We start from the raw sequence: 24,319 nt of genomic DNA, 5'->3' as shown, positions 1-24,319 counted from the left end.
CCATTCATACTACAGTAAAGTAATGAACAAATATATGAACAATTAAGGAACTGACAAAATCCCTGTTTTTTCACTACTATAGAAAAAAAACATGTTCTGTTTTATATTTACTAGACAATCTGAACAACAAGCTACTAGAACGTTTTCTGTAATTTTGTACATTTATTTCTTCTAATTTCTTACCATGTCATGCTGACAGATTCATTTAATACAGCAGCATTTCTTAGTCATGTAGGAAAATAAGACATATGGTTGAAATTGCACTTCTTTTTCTTATATTAAGATATCTCAAATGTGTATTTAGACTTCTTTACACAGAGAGAAAGAAGAGTTTCACTGGTGTGGCCCACTAAAGGTGAAAGTGGGCTGTATGTGGCCCCGCAATGTAACATGAGTTTGACATCCCTGCTCTATTTGACATGATTATGGATGTATTCCCAGTGTTCACCCACTGGTGGGTCTTTTTCTCACTGGAAACACAACTGAGCCACAGCAGCGTTTGCGCCAGCTGTTCTTGAACTGGCAGACCGAGTAGAGGATGGGATTGAGCGCTGAATTTGCCAGAGTGAACGTCACCACCCAGAAGAACATGGTGGAAGAGACATATATGTGACCCTGTATGTTGTGGGCCAATATGACGAAGAAGATAATGAAAATAGGGCTCCACATGACTAAGAAGGAAAGCATCAAGACCAGCATAGTACGGAACAGCTTCATATCCTGGCAGGAGATGTAGTAGTGAGGAGAGTCTCCATTGGGTTGCTGACGGTCTCTGGGTCGGAGCCTTAACCTGCAATTTTTAGCAATCTGGAACAGAAATACAATATTTGATACAATGCAAACACCTGTGGTTACAGAGACATGATGAAACCATTTACACACCCTGATTGAGCTGTATATGGATTTACACATGAAGCATGGAAACAGTTTTATTTGTCTCATCCATAAAGTCTACTGAGCGCTAAAATCAATTTGCAGCTGGTCACCATGTTCTTCTGTTCTCTGTGTCACACTCATGGATACATTGGCATAACTGGTTGCCCAGTTTAGTGTTAACAGTTGATAGCGGAGAGCACTGAACGTACACACAAAGGTAATAATTAGTAAGCGCACATTTCCCCCCCCACGGGGACAGAGAAATGTCTAAGAAATCAGGATATCCATGCATTAATTCAAGGAAGAATGCTTATTTAATTAATAATATAAGTATAATGACAGCTGGAAAAAGAAACTGAAGTGGCCAAAAACATTTTTCGTTTAAAAATTAAGTTAACTCATGTATATTTCTGTCTTCATGTAAGAAACTTGTAAATTGAGAAAACGGTAAATTCAGAGCTGGATTTTTACAATTTGTGTTAGAAGCATAAAAGCAGACAACAGCTGATCTGTCCTTCTCCTCGCTGCCTGCCATCTTTAGCAAAGACAGCATTAACCCACCTGCAATATTTTGCTGTAACTAACCAGAATGATGAGTCCTGGGAGAAGGAAGCTCAGGGCAGTGAAGACTACGTTCCACACAATCTCCCCTGCTGGGTCAGGCCACTTGAGAGTACAGATGTGACCGTGTTCCTGCGGAGATAATAACAAACATAGGCATAGCTCTATTGTAGAAATATTTCCTCTTTTTTAAATTCATCCATACCAGCTTTGGGAAATCCACTTCCATCACAGTGAAGAACAGACTGAGGGGGAGGGAGGTGAGTGCAGAGAAAGCCCAGATGAAGACGAGGGTCACAGTCACCATCCTGGGAGCCAGACTTGGCACAGTCTGCAGCCAGAGAATTGCCTGGACTCTCTCCACACTGATCGTGGCCAAGGTTGTGATGGTGACACAGCCACTCATACAGATGACATAGAGCAATGTGTGGCAGGCTGCATACCCCAGCTCCCAGGACACGGTCCAACGCACTGTCACAATCAGCGGGATCATGCTGACGAACAGCAGATCAGCCACGAACAAGTTGAGCGTCAGGATGGTCTTATTGGCAAGCAGCCTGCGTCCACAGGTTACCAGGACTGCAGCTCATTTGCAGCTACAGAGACCAGAAAGACTGCACTGATAGCTGCGGTTTCCATTATAGTGGTAGCAACCTGATTTGAGTGGTGCAGCTCAGAGAAGAAAGAAAAAAAAGTCAAGTTTCTCAAATGAAGGGAATGAATGTGAAGGTCTGTATCCATGCAGGCTGAAAAGGTACTAAATGTGAAATGCACACACTGCTCACTCCTGAAGACAAACAGAAAAATGAATGTTGACAGATGCTGATAAGAAGTAAAAGGGAGGAGAAAGGGTGGAGACTAGACTTTCTGATGCTGTTTGCTCTGCAATGCTTAAAAGGAAGTCTTTGCATTTTCACTTTAAGTGATGACGTGATGATGTGCTTACTCACATTTGGACATAAAAACATGAATTTGGTTTGTTGTTTACCTAATAAATAACATATCGTTTTTAGCTTTAAACTATTTTTTGATAAATTTCTAAAATATGTGTTTTCTTGTTTTTAATGACAAGTAGTCTGAGAAATTTGTTAAGTGCTGCACTTTGGAAATATTTCTAAATTGATTTTATTTTGCTCTTTTCACTGCCTTCTGTTTTAAGCACATAGTTTACATGTAATAAAATGTGCTATAGAAATAAACCTACCACTGCCGTTTGCTAAAACACTTCCTGCTAAAAAGCAACAACACTCAAAACATCAAATAGTTGCTTGTATATTTGTATATATCAGTTGAAACCAAAAATAATTTGAGTGCATCAAAAAAAGATCAATATCAGTAGATTTATTACATGGAGCACAGTCTCGACAGAGTATTTAAACCAAACTTCAAACAATTTTCCAACTAATAGTGTTTATTTTGTACACAAACATGCAAGGTGTTATTCCTCTGCAATCCCTCCGCATCCAGCACAGCTGGTGTGCTAGTCCAGTCCAGATAATACAAGGCCAGTTTAGAGAGACAATCTGTAAATACTATAGAATGAAGACAAGATGTAGCCCTTTACATAGTGCATTTATTGCTAATTACAGATTTCAAGCAGCTGCAACAGTATGCTGCCAAGAGCTGTAAGCAGCTGCAGCTGCCTGGCTGTGCTGGATGAAGCAGAGATTGCTCCAAACTCAGTTACATTTCTGGGGAAATCTTTGCTGTTATGTTTAATCAAAGCTTTGAGGATTCGTTTCAAACACAGCTTAAGCAACTTGTCACATTAATTTATCAAAATAACTTTAATTTAACAACCAATCCATCTTAAAGAAGATCCATCATTAAAGAGCTTCCAGGCTCAGCTCAGTTTAGACAGATTTCTAAATGGTTCATCAGTTCTCGGTGGTGACTGACTGGATACTCGGCCTGGCAGACGGGACACTCCAGGAAGCTTTCATTCATCAAGTTGCTGTGAGGCGAGGACGTCAGGCTGGGTCTGGAGAACTGGGACAGGGGAGGGTTCGTTTCCCCTGAGCTCTGATCCGGCTTCTCTCTCTAACATAAACAACATCCATCAGTTACACTTTAGTCCTGGGATTAAAAAAAACTAACAAAAAAAAAAGAAAACTGCTAAATTTATTCCAAAGTAAATCTTAAAGCTACACTATTTTTTACAATAACAGAGTAGGCTGAGTATGAAAGGTGCTGCTTTTTACTTGATTTTACAACTTGAATTCGTTTTGAATGTTTGCTTTAACTGTGGTTCGTGCAGAAAATTATCAATGGAAGAAATTACAGCAGCAGACACGCAAAGTGAGGAAACATCTGGTGTGCTCAGGTGAACAAAAGGCAGTAAGTACTGAATATTCAGTGACCAGGCAAATAAAAACACAGCTCCAAATGAAAATTAATGTTGCCTGCAACACTGAATTTGTTAAAAAAGGAAAACAAAATACTGGCAGCTGCTAGAGCTACCCCTCAGCCTCCTAGTAGACAAACCTATGGTATCAATTTGAAACTCCTAGGTCATTTCCTTCTTAAGTTATTACAAGATTTTAAGAAAACTTGACCTCTGATCTTGAGGTCGAGATTACAAAATCCTGTGTTGCCTTGTTCATGAGTTATCATGTTCAGAAACGTTGACGTCCACACCATGATGGGGTGGGCACTCTTTATCCTTTAAAGGCTGAGGGGTAAAAACTCTATTAATGCAGCTTTAAGTTTGATCACAGATCAATCTTATCATCCTCTGATTAGATACTGACGCCAACCTTTAACTGCTTTGCCACATGGCCTTTTCCTTTTTGCAATGCCTTCAGAACTTTGACCATTTGCTTCTTTAAATAAGAGCAATTCTGCCTCTCATCCTCAAGGTCTTGTGAAGAAATCTGGATCTAAAATGTAAAAAATTGTCACTGCGATGAACTGAATGAATAACACTATAATAAAAGAGATAATGTGTGGCTGTAGAAGGCAGGCACAGACAAAACAGAGCACACTGTGTTTGCATACTGCAACCTTTTTATCTCCAAAAGACTTATTAAAAAACACAAACTGGCCATCCTCTGTGCATTGTCATTAATCTGCGCCATCATTAACAATGGGTAAATCAGCAACACGAAACTGCGAAAACTAACAGAAAGTAAATGTGCCTGTCATACCTGTCGCTCTAGGTCTGCAATCTTTTCCTGGTCTGCATGGTGACGATTTAACATAAACCTCTGAAAGAGATTCGCCTGATTGGAGAGTAATTTTTCTGTGATTTCATTGGCTCTTTCTTCCCTCATGTGAGCACATTAAGATTTTTACTTTTTACCTGCAGCTCAGAGTTTCCCGACCTTCTTCTCTCATCATCCAGCACGCCCTGGAGGACTTCTCTCACATCTCTCTGTTGTTGCTCTTCATCCTCAGGGCAATTCTGCACTTCCTGTGTGCTTCTGCTCAACCTTTCAGCTTGCAGCTGCTGTTTGAGCTCCTCCACTTCCCTTTCTCTTTCCTTGCACCTACAGATCATTTTTGCCTGTCAAATAGCTAACCACCAACTTAAATGGAAACATATAATCATTACAGCCATTCTCAAACTTCAGACTGCTAACCATTTTAAAGTATAAAGATAACCTGTCTGCTTTTGTTTTTGGTATCAAAAAAAGGCAGAAAAGAAAATTAAGAATTCCGTTTTAAATCACGTAGTTCTTAAAGTTAATCCATTTTTAATGGATTATTTAATTGGAATTATAAAATAAGCAAAACTACTGGCAATTATAAAATATATTTTCAAATATATTTCAATGTAAAATTAAAGCTGCAAGCAGCGTTATGAGGGCCCTCGCACCCCCGGCACGTCGAGCCACTGCCAACACCTCAAACCGGCACGTCCGATGTGATGTCACATTGATGGATTTCATGCTTTTAATCACCAGCTAACATTTCATCTTATTCAACCAGGATTATAGTCATGCCACTAGGTGGCGCTCTAACCATTATTGACAAATAGCATAACAAACATTTCCAAGCTCGAGTCTCATCACACCTGCGACCTTTGGGAGAGATTGGACATTGTGTTTTTTAGTGACAGCAGATTACTGCTTTTTGCGAGTGATTGAAACTCTACGTGCCGCCATGACCACCCCGTTTCCCTGAACGGAAAAAGCTTCGCAATTTAACATCACAAAGGTCTTTAGATTCTACACACTGAAGAATGCTTCAATATGATGAAATCCCTTGGAGGAGTTCGTCAAAGTATGAGGCCTGAAAAGGGGGGAAAATGTCATCAAAATTGCACATTAATTTTAAAATGGCTGACTTCCTGTTGGATTTGGGATATTGCTCCAAGAGACTTCTTTGTACATCTTGATATCTTACAAAAGCTTACCAAGTGTCAGACTCATAGATGAAACACAGAGCAGGGGCTGATGTTTTGAAATATTGTAGGGGGCGCTGTGGAGCCATTTTGCGCTATTCAAGGAAAATGGTTACATAACAACAATGCCTTCATCCATTTGGAGGTCTGTGCCAAATTTCAAGCCTCTATAAACTTTCCAAGCCCCTCAAAAGCCACTTCATCTTTCATGGTAAACCGCGTTGCCACCAGGGTGCGCCGTTCAGTTTAAAGTCACAATTTTTGCACTGAAGCATCACGAGGGACTGATGGTGATATTCACCGCTTTTGAGGTGGCCACGATGAACCTGTGAAAATCAGTACAACAAAATTAAAGCCATGACATTTCCTGTTGCCACTAGGTGGCGCTGTCCGTATTTCTGACAATGGGCAAATCAATCTGTTCAGGGCGAGTCTGACATCATGCCTGTAAAGTCTGGTACTGATCAGGCTGGATTTCATTGAGTTATACTAATTTGTTTCTTCATGGCGTGACATCAAAGTTCGCCATGCTGCTGGGGTCACACCCTTTCACGAAAACTCACAGTTTTCACTGTAACCCAAGACCAACTCCTTAAGGCTTTCCTGGAGAAATTTGAGGCTGCAGATGTCACCCATCACAATACTGTACCCCAAAGTGTAAAACATGACATTTCCTGTTCCCACTAGGTGGCGCTGTCCTTGATGTCAAATATGGCAGTTGAAATATGTTCAGGGGTGGAGCCTTATCATATGTGTTCACTTTGGTCAAGGTCAGAAAATGTATGACAAAATGAGAGGCAATAAGATTTTCATGGCGAGTCATCGAAATTCGCCATGGCGCCACGGCCTCACCGTATTGTGAAAACTCAAAAGCTCCGCAATTTAACATGGCACAAGGGTGTAGTTGACACTGACCAAATATGAAGGTTATGAAATCAAACCCCAAGGAGGAGTTCGCAAAACTTCGAGGCATGGAAATGGCAAAATTAGAGCCAAAATGTCACCTTCTCTTCCAAATGGCGGACTTCCTGTTGGGTTTGCGTCAATGGGCCCACAGACTTTTTTGTTCGTCTTTGCATGATACACATGTGTGCCAAATTTCATACATGTAGCTCAAACGATGTGGTCGTAGGGCTGCATTTAACAAGGCATAGGTGGCGCTGTAGAGCCATTTCCCAGTGCTCATATGTAAAACCATTAAAATACAAAATTTTTCACCAGACCTGGCATGTGTGCAAAATTTCATGAGTTTTTGAGCATGTTTAGGCCCTCAAAAAGGCCCTTGTTTTGCCTGAATAATAATAATAATAATTAAAGCTGCAAGCAGCGTTATGAGGGCCCTCGCACCCCGGCGTGTCGAGCCACGCCCAACACCTAAAACCAGCACGTCCGATGTGATGTCACATTGATGGAATTCATGCATTTAACCACCAGCTAACATTTCATCTCATTGAACCATGATTATAGTCGTCCCACTAGGTGGCGCTCTAACTATTACCGACAAATGGCATACCAAACATTTCCGAGCTCCAGTCTCATCACACCTGAGACGTTTGGGAGAGATTGGACATTGTGTTTTTGAGTGACAGCAGATTACTGCTTTGTGGCGAGTTATTCAAACTCTAAGTGCCGCCATAACCACCCCGTTTCGCTGAACGTAAAAAGCTTCGCAATTTAACATCACAAAGGTCTTTAGATTCCACAAGCTGCAGATCGGTCCAATCTGATGAAATCCCTTGGAGGAGTTCGTCAAAGTACGGTGCCTGAAAAGATGGGAAAATGTTGCCAAAATTACACATTAATTTTAAAATGGCTGACTTCCTGTTGGATTTGGGATATTGCTCTAAGAGACTTTTTTGTACTTCTTGATATCTCCTATAAGCTTACCAGGTTTCAGACTCATACATAAAACACAGAGAAGGGGCTGTGGTTTTGAATGTTTGTAGGGGGCGCTGTGGAGCCATTTCGCACTATTCAATGAAAATGATCACATGCCAACAAAGCCTTCATCCATTTGGAGGTGTGTGCCAAATTTCAAGCCTCTATAAACTTGCCAAGACCCTCAAAAGCCACTTCATCTTTCATGTTGAACAGCGTTGCCACCAGGGTGCGCCGTTCAGTTTAAAGTCACAATTTTTGCACTGAAGCATCACGAGGGACTGATGGTGATATTCACCGCTTTTGAGGTGGCCACGATGAACCTGTAAAAATCAGTACAACAAAATTAAAGCCATGACATTTCCTGTTGCCACTAGGTGGCGCTGTCCGTATTTCCGACAATGGGCACATCAATCTGTTCAGGGCGGGTCTGACATCATGCCTGTAAAGTCTGGTACTGATCAGACTGGATTTCATTGAGTTATACTAATTTGTTTCTTCATGGCGTGACATCAAAGTTCGCCATGCTGCTGGGGTCACACCCTTTCGCGAAAACTCACAGTTTTCACTGTAACCCAAGACCAACTCCTTAAGGCTTTCCTGGAGAAATTTGAGGCTGCAGATGTCACCCATCACTATACTGTACCCCAAAGTGTAAAACATGACATTTCCTGTTCCCACTAGGTGGCGCTGTCCTTGATGTCAAATATGGCAGTTGAAATATGTTCAGGGGTGGAGCCTTATCATATGTGTTCACTTTGGTCAAGGTCAGAAAATGTATGACAAAATGAGAGGCTATAAGATTTTCATGGCGAGTCATCGAAATTCGCCATGGCGCCACGGCCTCATAGTATTGTGAAAACTCAAAAGCTCCGCAATTTAACATGGCATAAGGGTGTAGTTGGCACTGACCAAATATGAAGGTTATGAAATCAAACCCCAAGGAGGAGTTCGTTAAAGTTCGAGGCATGGAAATGGTAAAATCAGAGCCAAAATGTCACCTTCAATCCAAAATGGCGGACTTCCTGTTGGGTTTAGGACATTGCCATAATAGACTTTTTTGTTCGACTCTGAACGTTATATAGGTGTACCGACTTTCAAACATGTAGGTCATACCCATACCGGGGGCTCGCGTTTTTCATTTTTCTAGGTGGCGCTACTGAGCTAATTTTCCCAGGCCATGTCTGAGAACATTAAAATACGTAAATTTTCACCAGACCTGACGCGTGTGCAAAATTTAATGAGTTTTCGAGCATGTTTAGGCCCTCAAACGGCCAATTCATTTGCCGAAATAATAATAATAATAATAATTAAAGCTGCAAGCAGCGTTATGAGGGCCCTCGCACCCCCGGCACGTCGAGCCACTGCCAACACCTCAAACCGGCACGTCCGATGTGATGTCACATTGATGGATTTCATGCTTTTAATCACCAGCTAACATTTCATCTTATTCAACCAGGATTATAGTCATGCCACTAGGTGGCGCTCTAACCATTATTGACAAATAGCATAACAAACATTTCCAAGCTCGAGTCTCATCACACCTGCGACCTTTGGGAGAGATTGGACATTGTGTTTTTAGTGACAGCAGATTACTGCTTTTTGCGAGTGATTGAAACTCTACGTGCCGCCATGACCACCCCGTTTCCCTGAACGGAAAAAGCTTCGCAATTTAACATCACAAAGGTCTTTAGATTCTACACACTGAAGAATGCTTCAATATGATGAAATCCCTTGGAGGAGTTCGTCAAAGTATGAGGCCTGAAAAGGGGGGAAAATGTCATCAAAATTACACATTAATTTTAAAATGGCTGACTTCCTGTTGGATTTGGGATATTGCTCCAAGAGACTTTTTTGTACATCTTGATATCTTACACAAGCTTACCAAGTGTCAGACTCATAGATGAAACACAGAGCAGGGGCTGATGTTTTGAAATATTGTAGGGGGCGCTGTGGAGCCATTTTGGGATATTCAAGGAAAATGGTTACATAACAACAATGCCTTCATCAATTTGGAGGTGTGTGCCAAATTTCAAGCCTCTATATACTTTCCAAGCCCCTCAAAAGCCACTTCATCTTTCATGATGAACCGCGTTGCCACCAGGGTGCGCCGTTCAGTTTAAAGTCACAATTTTTGCACTGAAGCATCACGAGGGACTGATGGTGATATTCACCGCTTTTGAGGTGGCCACGATCAACCTGTGAAAATCAGTACAACAAAGTTAAAGCCATGACATTTCCTGTTGCCACTAGGTGGCGCTGTACGTATTCCCGACAATGGGCACATCAATCTGTTCAGGGCGGGTCTGACATCATGCCTGTAAAGTCTGGTACTGATCAGACTGGATTTCATTGAGTTATACTAATTTGTTTCTTCATGGCGTGACATCAAAGTTCGCCATGCTGCTGGGGTCACACCCTTTTGCGAAAAGTCACAGTTTTCACTGTAACCCAAGACCAACTCCTTAAGGCTTTCCTGGAGAAATTTGAGGCTGCAGATGTCACCCATCACTATACTGTACCCCAAAGTGTAAAACATGACATTTCCTGTTCCCACTAGGTGGCGCTGTCCCTGGTGTCAAATATGGCAGTTGAAATATGTTCAGGGGTGGAGCCTTATCATATGTGTTCACTTTGGTCAAGGTCAGAAAATGTATGACAAAATGAGAGGCAATAAGATTTTCATGGCGAGTCATCGAAATTCGCCATGGCGCCACGGCCTCATAGTATTGTGAAAACTCAAAAGCTCCGCAATTTAACATGGCCCAGGTGTGTAGTTGACACTGACCAAATTTGAAGCTTATACAACCAAATCCCAAGGAGGAGTTCGCAAAAGTTCGAGGCATGGAAATGGCAAAATTAGAGCCAAAATGTCACCTTCTCTTCCAAATGGCGGACTTCCTGTTGGGTTTGCATCAATGGGCCCACAGACTTTTTTGTTCGACTCGGCATGATACACATGTGTGCCAAATTTCATACATGTAGCTCAAACGATGTGGTCGTAGGGCTGCATTTAACAAGGCATAGGTGGCGCTCTAGAGCCATTTCCCAGTGCTCATATATAAAACCATTAAAATACAAAATTTTTCACCAGACCTGGCATGTGTGCAAAATTTCATGAGTTTTTGAGCATGTTTAGGCCCTCAAAAAGGCCCTTGTTTCGCCTGAATAATAATAATAATAATAATAATAATAATAATAATAAGAAACGGAGCAGATACAATAGGGCCTTCGCACTCTCGGTGCTCGGGCCCTAATAATAATAATAATAATAATAAACAGAGCAATTACAATAGGGCCTTCGCACTATCAGTGCTCGGGCCCTAATTAAAGCTGCAAGCAGCGTTATGAGGGCCCTCGCACCCCCGGCGCGTCGAGCCACGCCCAACACCTAAAACCAGCACGTCCGATCTGATGTCACATTGATGGAATTCATGCATTTAACCACCAGCTAACATTTCAACTCATTCATTCATGATTTGTTAGTCGTTCCACTAGGTGGCGCTCTAACCCTTATGCACAAATGGCATAACAAACATTTCCGAGCTCGAGTCTCATCACGCCTATGAGCTTTGGGAGAGATTGGACATTGTGTTTTTGAGTGACAGCAGATTACTGCTTTTTGGCGAGTGATTGAAACTCCACGTGCCGCCATGACCACCCCGTTTCCCTGAATGTAAAAAGCTTCGCAATTTAACATCACAAAGGTCTTTAGATTCCACACACAGGAGATCGCATCAATCTGATGAAATCCCTTGGAGGAGTTCGTCAAAGAACGGTGCCTGGAAAGAGGGGAAAATGTTGCCAAAATTGCACATTAATTTTAAAATGGCTGACTTCCTGTTGGATTTTGGATATTGCTCCAAGAGACTTTTTTGTACATCTTGATATCTCCTATAAGCTTACCAGGTTTCAGACTCATACATAAAACACAGAGCTGGGGCTGTGGTTTTGAAATTTTGTAGGGGGCGCTGTGGAGCCATTTCGCGCTATTCAATAAAAATGATCACATGACAACAAAGCCTTCATGCATTTGGAGGGGTGTGCTAAATTTAAAGCCTCTATATACTTTCCAAGCCCCTCAAAAGCCACTTCATCTTTCATGGTGGACTGCGTTGCCACCAGGGTGCGCCGTTCAGTTTAAAGTCACAATTTTTGCACTGAAGCATCACGAGGGACTGATGTTGATATTCACCGCTTTTGAGGTGGCCACGATGAACCTGTGAAAATCAGTACAACAAAATTAAAGCCATGACATTTCCTGTTGCCACTAGGTGGCGCTGTACGTATTCCCGACAATGGGCACATCAATCTGTTCAGGGCGGGTCTGACATCATGCCTGTAAAGTCTGGTACTGAACAGACTGGATTTCATTGAGTTATACTAATTTGTTTCTTCATGGCGTGACATCAAAGTTCGCCATGCTGCTGGGGTCACACCCTTTTGCGAAAACTCACAGTTTTCACTGTAACCCAAGACCAACTCCTTAAGGCTTTCCTGGAGAAATTTGAGGCTGCAGGTGTCACCCATCACTATACTGTACCCCAAAGTGTAAAACATGACATTTCCTGTTCCCACTAGGTGGCGCTGTCCCTGGTGTCAAATATGGCAGTTGAAATATGTTCAGGGGTGGAGCCTTATCATATGTGTTCACTTTGGTCAAGGTCAGAAAATGTATGACAAAATGAGAGGCAATAAGATTTTCATGGCGAGTCATCGAAATTCGCCATGGCGCCACGGCCTCATAGTATTGTGAAAACTCAAAAGCTCCGCAATTTAACATGGCCCAGGTGTGTAGTTGACACTGACCAAAGATGAAGCTTATACAACCAAATCCCAAGGAGGAGTTCGCAAAAGTTCGAGGCATGGAAATGGCAAAATTAGAGCCAAAATGTCACCTTCTCTTCCAAATGGCGGACTTCCTGTTGGGTTTGCGTCAATGGGCCCACAGACTTTTTTGTTCGTCTTGGCATGATACACATGTGTGCCAAATTTCATACATGTAGCTCAAACGATGTGGTCGTAGGGCTGCATTTAACAAGGCATAGGTGGCGCTCTAGAGCCATTTCCCAGTGCTCATATGTAAAACCATTAAAATACAAAATTTTTCACCAGACCTGGCATGTGTGCAAAATTTCATGAGTTTTTGAGCATGTTTAGGCCCTCAAAAAGGCCCTTGTTTCGCCTGAATAATAATAATAATAATTAAAGCTGCAAGCAGCGTTATGAGGGCCCTCGCACCCCCGGCGCGTCGAGCCACGCCCAACACCTAAAACCAGCACGTCCGATCTGATGTCACATTGATGGAATTCATGCATTTAACCACCAGCTAACATTTCATTTGGTTCAACCATGAGTATAGTCGTTCCACTAGGTGGCGCTCTAACCATTATAGACAAAGGGCATAACAAACATTTCCGAGCTCGAGTCTCATCACGCCTGCGACCTTTGGGAGAGATTAGACTTTGTGTCTTTGAGTGACAGCATATTACTGCTTTTTGGCCAGTGATTGAAACTCCACGTGCCGCCATGACCACCCCGTTTCCTTGAACGTAAAAAGCTTCGCAATTTAACATCACAAAGGTCTTTAGATTCCACACACTGGAGAATGGTTCAATATGATGAAATCCCTTGGAGGAGTTCGTCAAAGAATGAAGCCTGAAAAGAGGGGAAAATGTCGCCAAAATTACACATTAATTTTAAAATGGCTGACTTCCTGTTGGATTTGGGATATTGCTCCAAGAGACTTTTTTGTACATCTTGATATTTTCCATAAGCTTACCAGGTTTCAGACTCATAGATGAAACACAGAGCAGGGGCTGTTGTTTTGAAATTTTGTAGGGGGCGCTGTGGAGCCATTTTGGGATATTCAATGAAAATGATCACATAACAACAAAGCCTTGGTCACATTGGAGGTGTGTGCCAAATTTCAAGCCTCTATAAACTTTCCAAGCCCCTCAAAAGCCACTTCATCTTTCATCGTGAACAGCGTTGCCACCAGGGTGCGCCGTTCAGTTTAAAGTCACAATTTTTGCACTGAAGCATCACGAGGGACTGATGGTGATATTCACCGCTTTTGAGGTGGCCACGATGAACCTGTGAAAATCAGTACAACAAAATGAAAGCCATGACATTTCCTGTTGCCACTAGGTGGCGCTGTCCGTATTTCCGACAATGGGCACATCAATCTGTTCAGGGCGGGTCTGACATCATGCCTGTAAAGTCTGGTACTGATCAGACTGGATTTCATTGAGTTATACTAATTTGTTTCTTCATGGCGTGACATCAAAGTTCGCCATACTGCTGGGGTCACACCCTTTGGCGAAAAGTCACAGTTTTCACTGTAACCCAAGACCAACTCCTTAAGGCTTTCCTGGAGAAATTTGAGGCTGCAGATGTCACCCATCACTATACTGTACCCCAAAGTGTAAAACATGACATTTCCTGTTCCCACTAGGTGGCGCTGTCCCTGGTGTCAAATATGGCAGTTGAAATATGTTCAGGGGTGGAGCCTTATCATATGTGTTCACTTTGGTCAAGGTCAGAAAATCTATGACAGAATGAGAGGCAATAAGATTTTCATGGCGAGTCATCGAAATTCGCCGTGGCGCCACGGCCTCATGGTATTGTGAAAACTCAAAAGCTCCGCAATTTAACATGGCCCAGGTGTGTAGTTGACACTGACCAAAGATGAAGCTTATACGACCAAATCCCAAGGAGGAGTTCGCAAAAGTTCGAGGCATGGAAATGGCAAAATTAGAGCCAAAATGTCACCTTCTCTTCCAAATGGCGGACTTCCTGTTGGGTTTGCGTCAATGGGCCCACAGACTTTTTTGTTCGTCTTGGCATGATACACATGTGTGCCAAATTTCATACATGTAGCTCAAACGATGTGGTCGTAGGGCTGCATTTAACAAGGCATAGGTGGCGCTCTAGAGCCATTTCCCAGTGCTCATATGTAAAACCATTAAAATACAAAATTTTTCACCAGACCTGGCATGTGTGCAAAATTTCATGAGTTTTTGAGCATGTTTAGGCCCTCAAAAAGGCCCTTGTTTCGCCTGAATAATAATAATAATAATAATAATAATAATAAGAAACGGAGCAGATACAATAGGGCCTTCGCACTCTCGGTGCTCGGGCCCTAATTAAAGCTGCAAGCAGCGTTATGAGGGCCCTCGCACCCCCGGCGCGTCGAGCCACGCCCAACACCTAAAACCAGCACGTCCGATCTCATGTCACATTGATGGAATTCATGCTTTTAATCACCAGCTAACATTTCATCTTATTCAAGCAGGATTATAGTCATGCCACTAGGTGGCGCTCTAACCATTATTGACAAATAGCATAACAAACATTTCCAAGCTCGAGTCTCATCACACCTGCGACCTTTGGGAGAGATTGGACATTGTGTTTTTAGTGACAGCAGATTACTGCTTTTTGCGAGTGATTGAAACTCTACGTGCCGCCATGACCACCCCGTTTCCCTGAATGGAAAAAGCTTCGCAATTTAACATCACAAAGGTCTTTAGATTCTACACACTGAAGAATGGTTCAATATGATGAAATCCCTTGGAGGAGTTCGTCAAAGTATGAGGCCTGAAAAGGGGGGAAAATGTCATCAAAATTACACATTAATTTTAAAATGGCTGACTTCCTGTTGGATTTGGGATATTGCTCCAAGAGACTTTTTTGTACATCTTGATATCTTACACAAGCTTACCAAGTGTCAGACTCATAGATGAAACACAGAGCAGGGGCTGATGTTTTGAAATATTGTAGGGGGCGCTGTGGAGCCATTTTGCGCTATTCAAGGAAAATGGTTGCATAACAACAATGCCTTCATCCATTTGGAGGTGTGTGCCAAATTTCAAGCCTCTATAAACTTTCCAAGCCCCTCAAAAGCCACTTCATCTTTCATGGTGAACCGCGTTGCCACCAGGGTGCGCCGTTCAGTTTAAAGTCACAATTTTTGCACTGAAGCATCACGAGGGACTGATGTTGATATTCACCGCTTTTGAGGTGGCCACGAAGAACCTGTGAAAATCAGTACAACAAAATTAAAGCCATGACATTTCCTGTTGCCATTAGGTGGCGCTGTCCGTATTTCCGACAATGGGCACATCAATCTGTTCAGGGCGGGTCTGCCATCATGCCTGTAAAGTCTGGTACTGATCAGACTGGATTTCATTGAGTTATACTAATTTGTTTATTCATGGCGTGACATCAAAGTTCGCCATGCTGCTGGGGTCACACCCTTTTGCGAAAAGTCACAGTTTTCACTGTAACCCAAGACCAACTCCTTAAGGCTTTCCTGGAGAAATTTGAGGCTGCAGATGTCACCCATCACTATACTGTACCCCAAAGTGTAAAACATGACATTTCCTGTTCCCACTAGGTGGCGCTGTCCTTGATGTCAAATATGGCAGTTGAAATATGTTCAGGGGTGGAGCCTTATCATATGTGTGCTCTTTGGTCCAGATCGGAACATGTATGACAAAATGAGAGGCAATAAGATTTTCATGGCGAGTCATCGAAATTCGCCATGGCGCCACGGCCTCATAGTATTGTGAAAACTCAAAAGCTCCGCAATTTAACATGGCACAAGGGTGTAGTTGGCACTGACCAAATATGAAGGTTATGAAATCAAACCCCAAGGAGGAGTTCGTCAAAGTTCGAGGCATGGAAATGGTAAAATCAGAGCCAAAATGTCACCTTCAATCCAAAATGGCGGACTTCCTGTTGGGTTTAGGACATTGCCATAATAGACTTTTTTGTTCGACTCTGAACATTATATAGGTGTACCGACTTTCAAACATGTAGGTCATACCCATACCGGGGGCTCGCGTTTTTCATTTTTCTAGGTGGCGCTACTGAGCTAATTTTCCCTGGCCATGTCTGAGAACATTAAAATACGTAAATTTTCACCAGACCTGACGCGTGTGCAAAATTTCATGAGTTTTCGAGCATGTTTAGGCCCTCAAACGGCCAATTCATTTGCCGAAATAATAATAATAATAATAATAATAATAATTAAAGCTGCAAGCAGCGTTATGAGGGCCCTCGCACCCCCGGCGCGTCAAGCCACGCCCAACACCTAAAACCAGCACGTCCGATGTGATGTCACATTGATGGAATTCATGCATTTAACCACCAGCTAACAATTCATCTCATTCAATCATGATTATAGTTGTCCCACTAGGTGGAGCTCTAACCATTACTGACAAATGGCATAACAAACATTTCCTAGCTCGAGTCTCATCACACCTGAGACGTTTGGGAGAGATTGGACATTGTGTTTTTGAGTGACAGCAGATTACTGCTTTTTGGCGAGTGATTCAAACTCTAGGTGCCACCATAACCACCCCGTTTCACTGAATGTAAAAAGCTTCGCAATTTAACATCACAAAGGTCTTTAGATTCCACACACTGGAGATTGGTTCAATATGATGAAATCCCTTGGAGGAGTTCGTCAAAGAACGGTGCCTGGAAAGAGGGGAAAATGTTGCCAAAATTACACATTAATATTAAAATGGCTGACTTCCTGTTGGATTTGGGATATTGCACCAAGAGACTTTTTTGTACATCTTGATATCTCCTATAAGCTTACCAGGTTTCAGAATCATACATAGAACACAGAGCAGGGGCTGTGGTTTTGAAATTTTGTAGGGGGCGCTGTGGAGCAATTTCGCGCTATTCAATGAAAATGATCACATGCCAACAAAGCCTTCATCCATTTGGAGGTGTGTGCCAAATTTCAAGCCTCTATAAACTTTCCAAGACCCTCAAAAGCCACTTCATCTTTCATGTTGAACAGCGTTGCCACCAGGGTGCGCCGTTCAGTTTAAACTCACAATTTTTGCACTGAAGCATCACGAGGGACTGATGGTGATATTCACCGCTTTTGAGGTGGCCAAGATGAACCTGTGAAAATCAGTACAACAAAATTAAAGCCATGACATTTCCTGTTGCCACTAGGTGGCGCTGTCCGTATTTCCGACAATGGGCACATCAATCTGTTCAGGGCGGGTCTGACATCATGCCTGTAAAGTCTGGTACTGATCAGACTGGATTTCATTGAGTTATACTAATTTCTTTCTTCATGGCGTGACATCAAAGTTCGCCATGCTGCTGGGGTCACACCCTTTCGCGAAAACTCACAGTTTTCACTGTAACCCAAGACCAACTCCTTAAGGCTTTCCTGGAGAAATTTGAGGCTGCAGATGTCACCCTTCACTATACTGTACCCCAAAGTGTAAAACATGACATTTCCTGTTCCCACTAGGTGGCGCTGTCCTTGATGTCAAATATGGCAGTTGAAATATGTTCAGGGGTGGAGCCTTATCATATGTGTGCTCTTTGGTCCAGATCGGAACATGTATGACAGAATGAGAGGCAATAAGATTTTCATGGCGAGTCATCGAAATTCGCCATGGCGCCACGGCCTCATAGTATTGTGAAAACTCAAAAGCTCCGCAATTTAACATGGCCCAGGTGTGTAGTTGACACTGACCAAAGATGAAGCTTATACAACCAAATCCCAAGGAGGAGTTCGCAAAAGTTCGAGGCATGGAAATGGCAAAATTAGAGCCAAAATGTCACCTTCTCTTCCAAATGGCGGACTTCCTGTTGGGTTTGCGTCAATGGGCCCACAGACTTTTTTGTTTGTCGTGGCATGATACACATGTGTGCCGAATTTCATACATGTAGCTGAAACGATGTGGTCGTAGGGCTGCATTTAACAAGGCATAGGTGGCGCTGTAGAGCCATTTCCCAGTGCTCATGAGTAAAACCATTAAAATACAAAATTTTTCACCAGACCTGGCATGTCTGCAAAATTTCATGAGTTTTTGAGCATGTTTAGGCCCTCAAAAAGCCAATTCATTTGCCGAAATAATAATAATAATAATAAGAAACAGAGCAATTACAATAGGGCCTTCGCACTGTCAGTGCTCGGGCCCTAATAATAATAATAATAATAATAATAAGAAACGGAGCAGATACAATAGGGCCTTCGCACTCTCGGTGCTCGGGCCCTAATTAAAGCTGCAAGCAGCGTTATGAGGGCCCTCGCACCCCCGGCGCGTCGAGCCACGCCCAACACCTAAAACCAGCACGTCCGATCTGATGTCACATTGATGGAATTCATGCATTTAACCACCAGCTAACATTTCAACTCATTCATTCGTGATTAGTTAGTCGTTCCACTAGGTGGCGCTCTAACCATTATGTACAAATGGCATAACAAACATTTCCGAGCTCGAGTCTCATCACACCTATGAGCTTTGGGAGAGATTGGACATTGTGTTTTTGAGTGACAGCAGATTAGTGCTTTTTGGCGAGTGACTGAAACTCTACGTGCCGCCATGACCACCCCGTTTCCTTGAACGTAAAAAGCTTCGCAATTTAACATCACAAAGGTCTTTAGATTCCACACACTGGAGAATGGTTCAATATGATGAAATCCCTTGGAGGAGTTCGTCAAAGAATGAAGCCTGAAAAGAGGGGAAAATGTTGCCAAAATTACACATTAATTTTAAAATGGCTGACTTCCTGTTGGATTTGGGATATTGCACCAAGAGACTTTTTTGTACATCTTGATATCTCCTATAAGCTTACCAGGTTTCAGACTCATACATAAAACACAGAGCAGGGGCTGTGATTTTGAAATTTTGTAGGGGGCGCTGTGGAGCCATTTTGGGATATTCAATGAAAATGATCACATAACAACAAAGCCTTAACCACATTGGAGGTGTGTGCCAAATTTCAAGACTTTTTAAACTTTCCAAGCCCCTCAAAAGCCACTTCATCTTTCATGGTGAACCGCGTTGCCACCAGGGTGCGCCGTTCAGTTTAAAGTCACAATTTTTGCACTGAAGCATCACGAGGGACTGATGGTGATATTCACCGCTTTTGAGGTGGCCACAATGAACCTGTGAAATTCAGTACAACAAAATTAAAGCCATGACATTTCCTGTTGCCACTAGGTGGCGCTGTCCGTATTTCCGACAATGGGCACATCAATCTGTTCAGGTCGGGTCTGACATCATGCCTGTAAAGTCTGGTACTGATCAGACTGGATTTCATTGAGTTATACTAATTTGTTTCTTCATGGCGTGACATCAAAGTTCGCCATGCTGCTGGGGTCACACCCTTTCGCGAAAACTCACAGTTTTCACTGTACCCCAAGACCAACTCCTTAAGGCTTTCCTGGAGAAATATGAGGCTGCAGATGTCACCCATCACAATACTGTACCCCAAAGTGTAAAACATGACATTTCCTGTTCCCACTAGGTGGCGCTGGCCCTTATGTCAAATATGGCACTTGAAATATGTTCAGGGGTGGAGCCTTATCATATGTGTGCTCTTTGGTCAAGGTCAGAAAATGTATGACAAAATGAGAGGCAATAAGATTTTCATGGCGAGTCATCGAAATTCGCCATGGCGCCACGGCCTCATGGTATTGTGAAAACTCAAAAGCTCCGCAATTTAACATGGCACAAGGGTGTAGTTGACACTGTCCAAATTTGAAGTTTATAGGACCAAATCCCAAGGAGGAGTTCGTTAAAGTTCGAGGCATGGAAATGGCAAAATTAGAGCCAAAATGTCACCTTCTCTTCCAAATGGCGGACTTCCTGTTGGGTTTGCGTCAATGGGCCCACAGACTTTTTTGTTCGTCTTGGAATGATACACATGTGTGCCAAATTTCATACATGTAGCTCAAACCATGTGGTCGTAGGGCTGCATTTAACAAGGCATAGGAGGCGCTCTAGAGCCATTTCCCAGTGCTCATAAGTGAAACCATTAAAATACAAAATTTTTCACCAGACCTGGCATGTGTGCAAAATTTCATGAGTTTTTGAGCATGTTTAGGCCCTCAAAAAGGCCCTTGTTTGGGGTGAATAATAATAATAATAATAATAATAATAATAATAATAATAATAAGAAACGGAGCAGATACAATAGGGCCTTCGCACTCTCCGTGCTCGGGCCCTAATAAGAAACAGAGCAGATACAATAGGGCCTTCGCACAGTCAGTGCTCGGGCCCTAAATAACTCCTGGTAGCCCACCTGCAATACAGGTACAGTCCACCAGAGGGCTTCAGTCCACACTTTGTCTATTACTGATCTATTTTTTATGCCTTGATTTTTCAAACATACCAATTTTGGGTGATCATCAGATTTTGGTGGGTCACTTCAACTCGTTCCCTCAGTACCTCCAGTTCATCCTTGGCTTTCTGGAGGAGTCTTTCATAATGCTCCTGCATCTGGCTTATTTTCTCTTTCTCTACAATAAGAAAAAGAAATCAAAAATTAAAAGCAGAAGTGGGAAACAAAAGCATGTCTACTCAGATGTGTGCCATGTGGCATTAAAAAAAGATAAATGAAGCACATGAGGACACATTCTGTTACAGTGGGCTACTATTGGACAATCTTGATATTTTAAAAACTTGTTGTGACAGACTGCTGCCCCTTGTCGCCCCAGTGGTGATTGTCCACTGCCCACTATCCTCTTGGCTCACCGTCTGAATGGTCCTCATTGTGCTGCTGTGAACGGGCCTGATTGGCTTCATTCAGCTGCTTCTCCAGCCATAACATTCTGGCCAGAATCGCCCTCACATAGGCCTCTCTCTGCTGGTCATACTCCAGCCACTGCTTGTTTTTTTCCAAGGCCTCAGGGCATTGAATGAAATAATGAGAAGCACATAAAAGAAAAGACAGAAACAGATCTTTGCCAGAAAGATGTCTCCAAACCACAAACACTTAGTACGACATGTATACTGTAGCCTGACTTGTAAGTAAAAACGGACTAAAAGAAGATTAAGGGGAAGGATAGGAGTGGATAGAAAAACACAGGGGGCATTTCCCAGCTGTGCCAAGAAAACACTTACATCTCTGAGATGAATTTGGACCTCTGCCACAGCTTCATTACTCGTGGAAACCTGTTCATCAGCTGTGGAGTCCTACCAGAGAGACCAGAAAGACACAAAACAATACTGCACATTTGAAAATGAGCAATTCATATTAACAGTCTCTTAGTTGCTATGATAAAAAACAAAAGCTAGCTGGCAGGCAGAACAGTTCAAAAAAGATCCATAACATCTCTATGATGACTATCATGGCTCTCAGTATCCTAATGGTAGTGAGACTGAAAAATACCTGCTGCTATCTAGTGGTATAACTGGGGCAAGAGGGGCTTAATTAGCTAAACAGATGCTGGAAAGTCTAAGAGTAATGTGAGCAGTGTGAAGGAAATAATCACATTCACATGACTGCATCTGAAGCAGGACAGCTGCAAATTTAACAAGCAATTAAAAATGCTCCACACAACATCGAGACCTTTTCTTGTTTGCTAGATTATAACAGAGAGACTGACAAACATTCATGCTAGAATCGCCAATCAAGGCCCAGCTACTGGATTCAAATCCAGGACCTTCTTAGTCTAAGGTGATGGTACTAACCATTCTGCTTCCACTATTTTCAGACAGCTTTCTTCCACCAGTAAACCAGTGCAGAAAAATGTTGCTCCCATTGCACCTACAGTGGACACGTCTGTCCACAACAGTCACCAGCTAGTGGCATGCAGTGGAACTATCTCAATGACACACTGGTCTATAAACAACACTCCACTGAGCCAGAATTCCTACTCGAAGGACTCTCTATAGGAAGCTGGCCAGTATGACCCACTAAGCTTCATCCTGTTGACCAGTTGGGCAAAAATTGGGCAAAACTGTTTTAGGCCCCCTGGATGATACCAAGGTGCTTAGAAGATGATTTGATGTTGTTGGCGAGAGGGACAATTTAGTGACAGACATCCAAACACAAGATACTCAGTTTTGTCAGGATAAAGGAGGAGGACATTTGAAGATTTATTTATTAATGGTAGTAAAGCATTCATAGAGGTAGGAGAAGCTGTTGAGCATCCAGACTGCTAAACTAAAGGTCTGAGATAAAACTTACTCAGCTAATACAACTTCCCAAATACAAAGCTTCAGAGAAAGAGACAGACACTGATGCCTGCCTTTCCAAATGAATACAAAAGTCATGACTGACATTTAAGGGGAGCTGTGTTGGAAAACTCAGCAGTGACCCCTTGTGGGAAAGGAATTATTTGCATTGACATCACTGGCTGTCCCCTGTAGTAGCAGGGCAAAAAACCTGGCAAGCAATTAAGCATGCCTAACATGCTCCAGACCTTTTTCTGTGCTTTAACCAGACAATGCTATATGGTCTATAGATTTGAAGAGAAAGATGTACTGGGTTAAACAGAACTGTTTGTTTTTACTGCTTCCGACATTATAATCTCTAATTTGAAAATCTGCTATACCTGCTTCCCTGTAACTTTTTTCTCGACATACTGACACCTTGTTGAGATGACCTCAAGCTTCTCCTCGATTTCCTCAATCTCTCTGGAGTAACGGGATATGCTACTCACTGCATCCACTGGTCTCTTTTCTTTTTCACACAGCTGCTCAGAGGGTGAAGCAGTTTTCTCATGTTTCATCCTAAATTCCCGGGTACACTCGAGCCTGATGGCTTCAAGAGAGAGGAATCTCTGCATGGAGACACAACAAAACATCTTTTAAATATTGGCAGGATGTATTGATACAAAAAAATTGTAAAAATAATTAGACTTAGCAGTGTGAGCATGATTACCTCTACAAGCTTATTATGCTGCGACTGCTGATGGGTCAGTTCAGCCAGGGTCCTTTTCAGGTAGGCATTCTCTTTCCTGAGGCTGCTGACAACCATGGCAAGCTCTGAGTTGAGCTTTTTCTTGAGAGAGCGCTTGTATTTAGATGCTGCCATCCCTGTTACCTGCTCACAAGTATCACAGGAGCAATGCATCTTAGAACATAACATATGAAACATCAACAATACGAGCAGGATTACATTACCTAATATTCACGAGCAAAGACAACTTCACCAAAGTTTGATTTCTGAGCAGTAATTTTATAATTAGTTTGTAATGTATTGCATTGCAGCTAGTTGCTTTTGACTTTGAAACCTAGTGTATTTTTAAATATATATACATATATTTTTTTTCTTATTCTTTATTTTATTTAAAGGTGTCTCTAAATTTATTAGCAACGCACCTACATCCCACTACATGTAAGACAAATTGAATTAAATAAATCTGGCATCAGCAAAGTGCTACCCCCCCCCCCCCCCCACCCACACACACACACACACACACACACACACACACACACACGTTAAAATATATTTTTGTGTCTATCGCTAGTTAACAAGCTAACAGTTAACATGCTAACAAAATCGCTCATACTTAAGAGTTAAACTGGATACCGAATATTGGTCTCTCATATCTATAAAATAACATTAATGATGTAAAAAACCGCTTATAACCGCCATAATCTATAAGGTTTTTGCTAGACAGAATTAAAGCTACTTTAGCTAGCTAGCCAACGTTAAATAGCTAGTGTTACCATTTAGCTAACGTTATTATAACAGTATTGAAATATGACTGCTCATTTTAAAATAAATCTTACTTTCTTAAGGTATTGTTCTACCAAATCTGCTGCAACACCTACTGGGTTTATATTTTGTTACCTAAAGATGGTGTTGACTGTCAAATTGTGAAGTTGGATGATTATGGCAACCTTTCTTCATCGCCCACTAGCGTGAAAACGGAGAAGA

The 24,319-nt window shown here is 42.3% G+C and overlaps 2 protein-coding genes across 2 annotated transcripts; both read right to left on the bottom strand.

The window, feature by feature from the left end:
* Nucleotides 1-444: 444 nt before the first annotated feature.
* LOC146655603 (free fatty acid receptor 4-like) lies at nt 445-2,178 on the bottom strand. Its single transcript, XM_085428884.1, is given in 4 exon segments — nt 445-807; nt 1,438-1,569; nt 1,643-2,025; nt 2,028-2,178. Coding segments are annotated over 4 exon segments (1,029 nt in total).
* A 674-nt stretch (nt 2,179-2,852) lies between these two features.
* On the bottom strand, nt 2,853-24,275 carry LOC146655602 (centrosomal protein of 55 kDa-like). The gene is made up of 10 exons (XM_085428347.1): nt 24,172-24,275; nt 23,318-23,479; nt 23,097-23,216; nt 21,553-21,624; nt 21,184-21,334; nt 20,822-20,948; nt 4,739-4,925; nt 4,584-4,658; nt 4,194-4,316; nt 2,853-3,477 (listed from the first exon to the last, which is right to left on the bottom strand). The coding sequence occupies exons 2-10, from the start codon at nt 23,468-23,470 to the stop codon at nt 3,286-3,288; spliced, it is 1,200 nt and encodes a 399-aa protein (XP_085284473.1). The 5' UTR covers nt 23,471-23,479; nt 24,172-24,275; the 3' UTR covers nt 2,853-3,285.
* Between the last annotated feature and the right edge of the window lie 44 nt (nt 24,276-24,319).

This window comes from Rhamphochromis longiceps, linkage group LG13 (assembly GCF_057381845.1).
Source record: "Rhamphochromis longiceps isolate RC_006_pf linkage group LG13, R_longiceps_female_GT1.1, whole genome shotgun sequence".
NCBI classification, from domain to species: Eukaryota; Metazoa; Chordata; class Actinopteri; order Cichliformes; family Cichlidae; genus Rhamphochromis; species Rhamphochromis longiceps.
The sequence above is the reverse complement of the archived record's forward strand: the minus strand, read 5'-3'. Positions and strand labels throughout refer to the sequence as shown.

Coding starts and splice junctions, on each gene's coding strand:
- LOC146655602 (XM_085428347.1), bottom strand. CDS start 23,470: ATGGCAGCATCTAAATACAAGCGCTCTCTCAAGAAAAAGCTCAACTCA. Junction 21,335..21,552: donor TCCAAATTCATCTCAGAGAT/GTAAGTGTTTTC, acceptor CAATGCCCTGAG/GCCTTGGAAAAAAACAAGCA. Junction 4,317..4,583: donor TTGCAGACCTAGAGCGACAG/GTATGACAGGCA, acceptor TTTACATTTTAG/ATCCAGATTTCTTCACAAGA.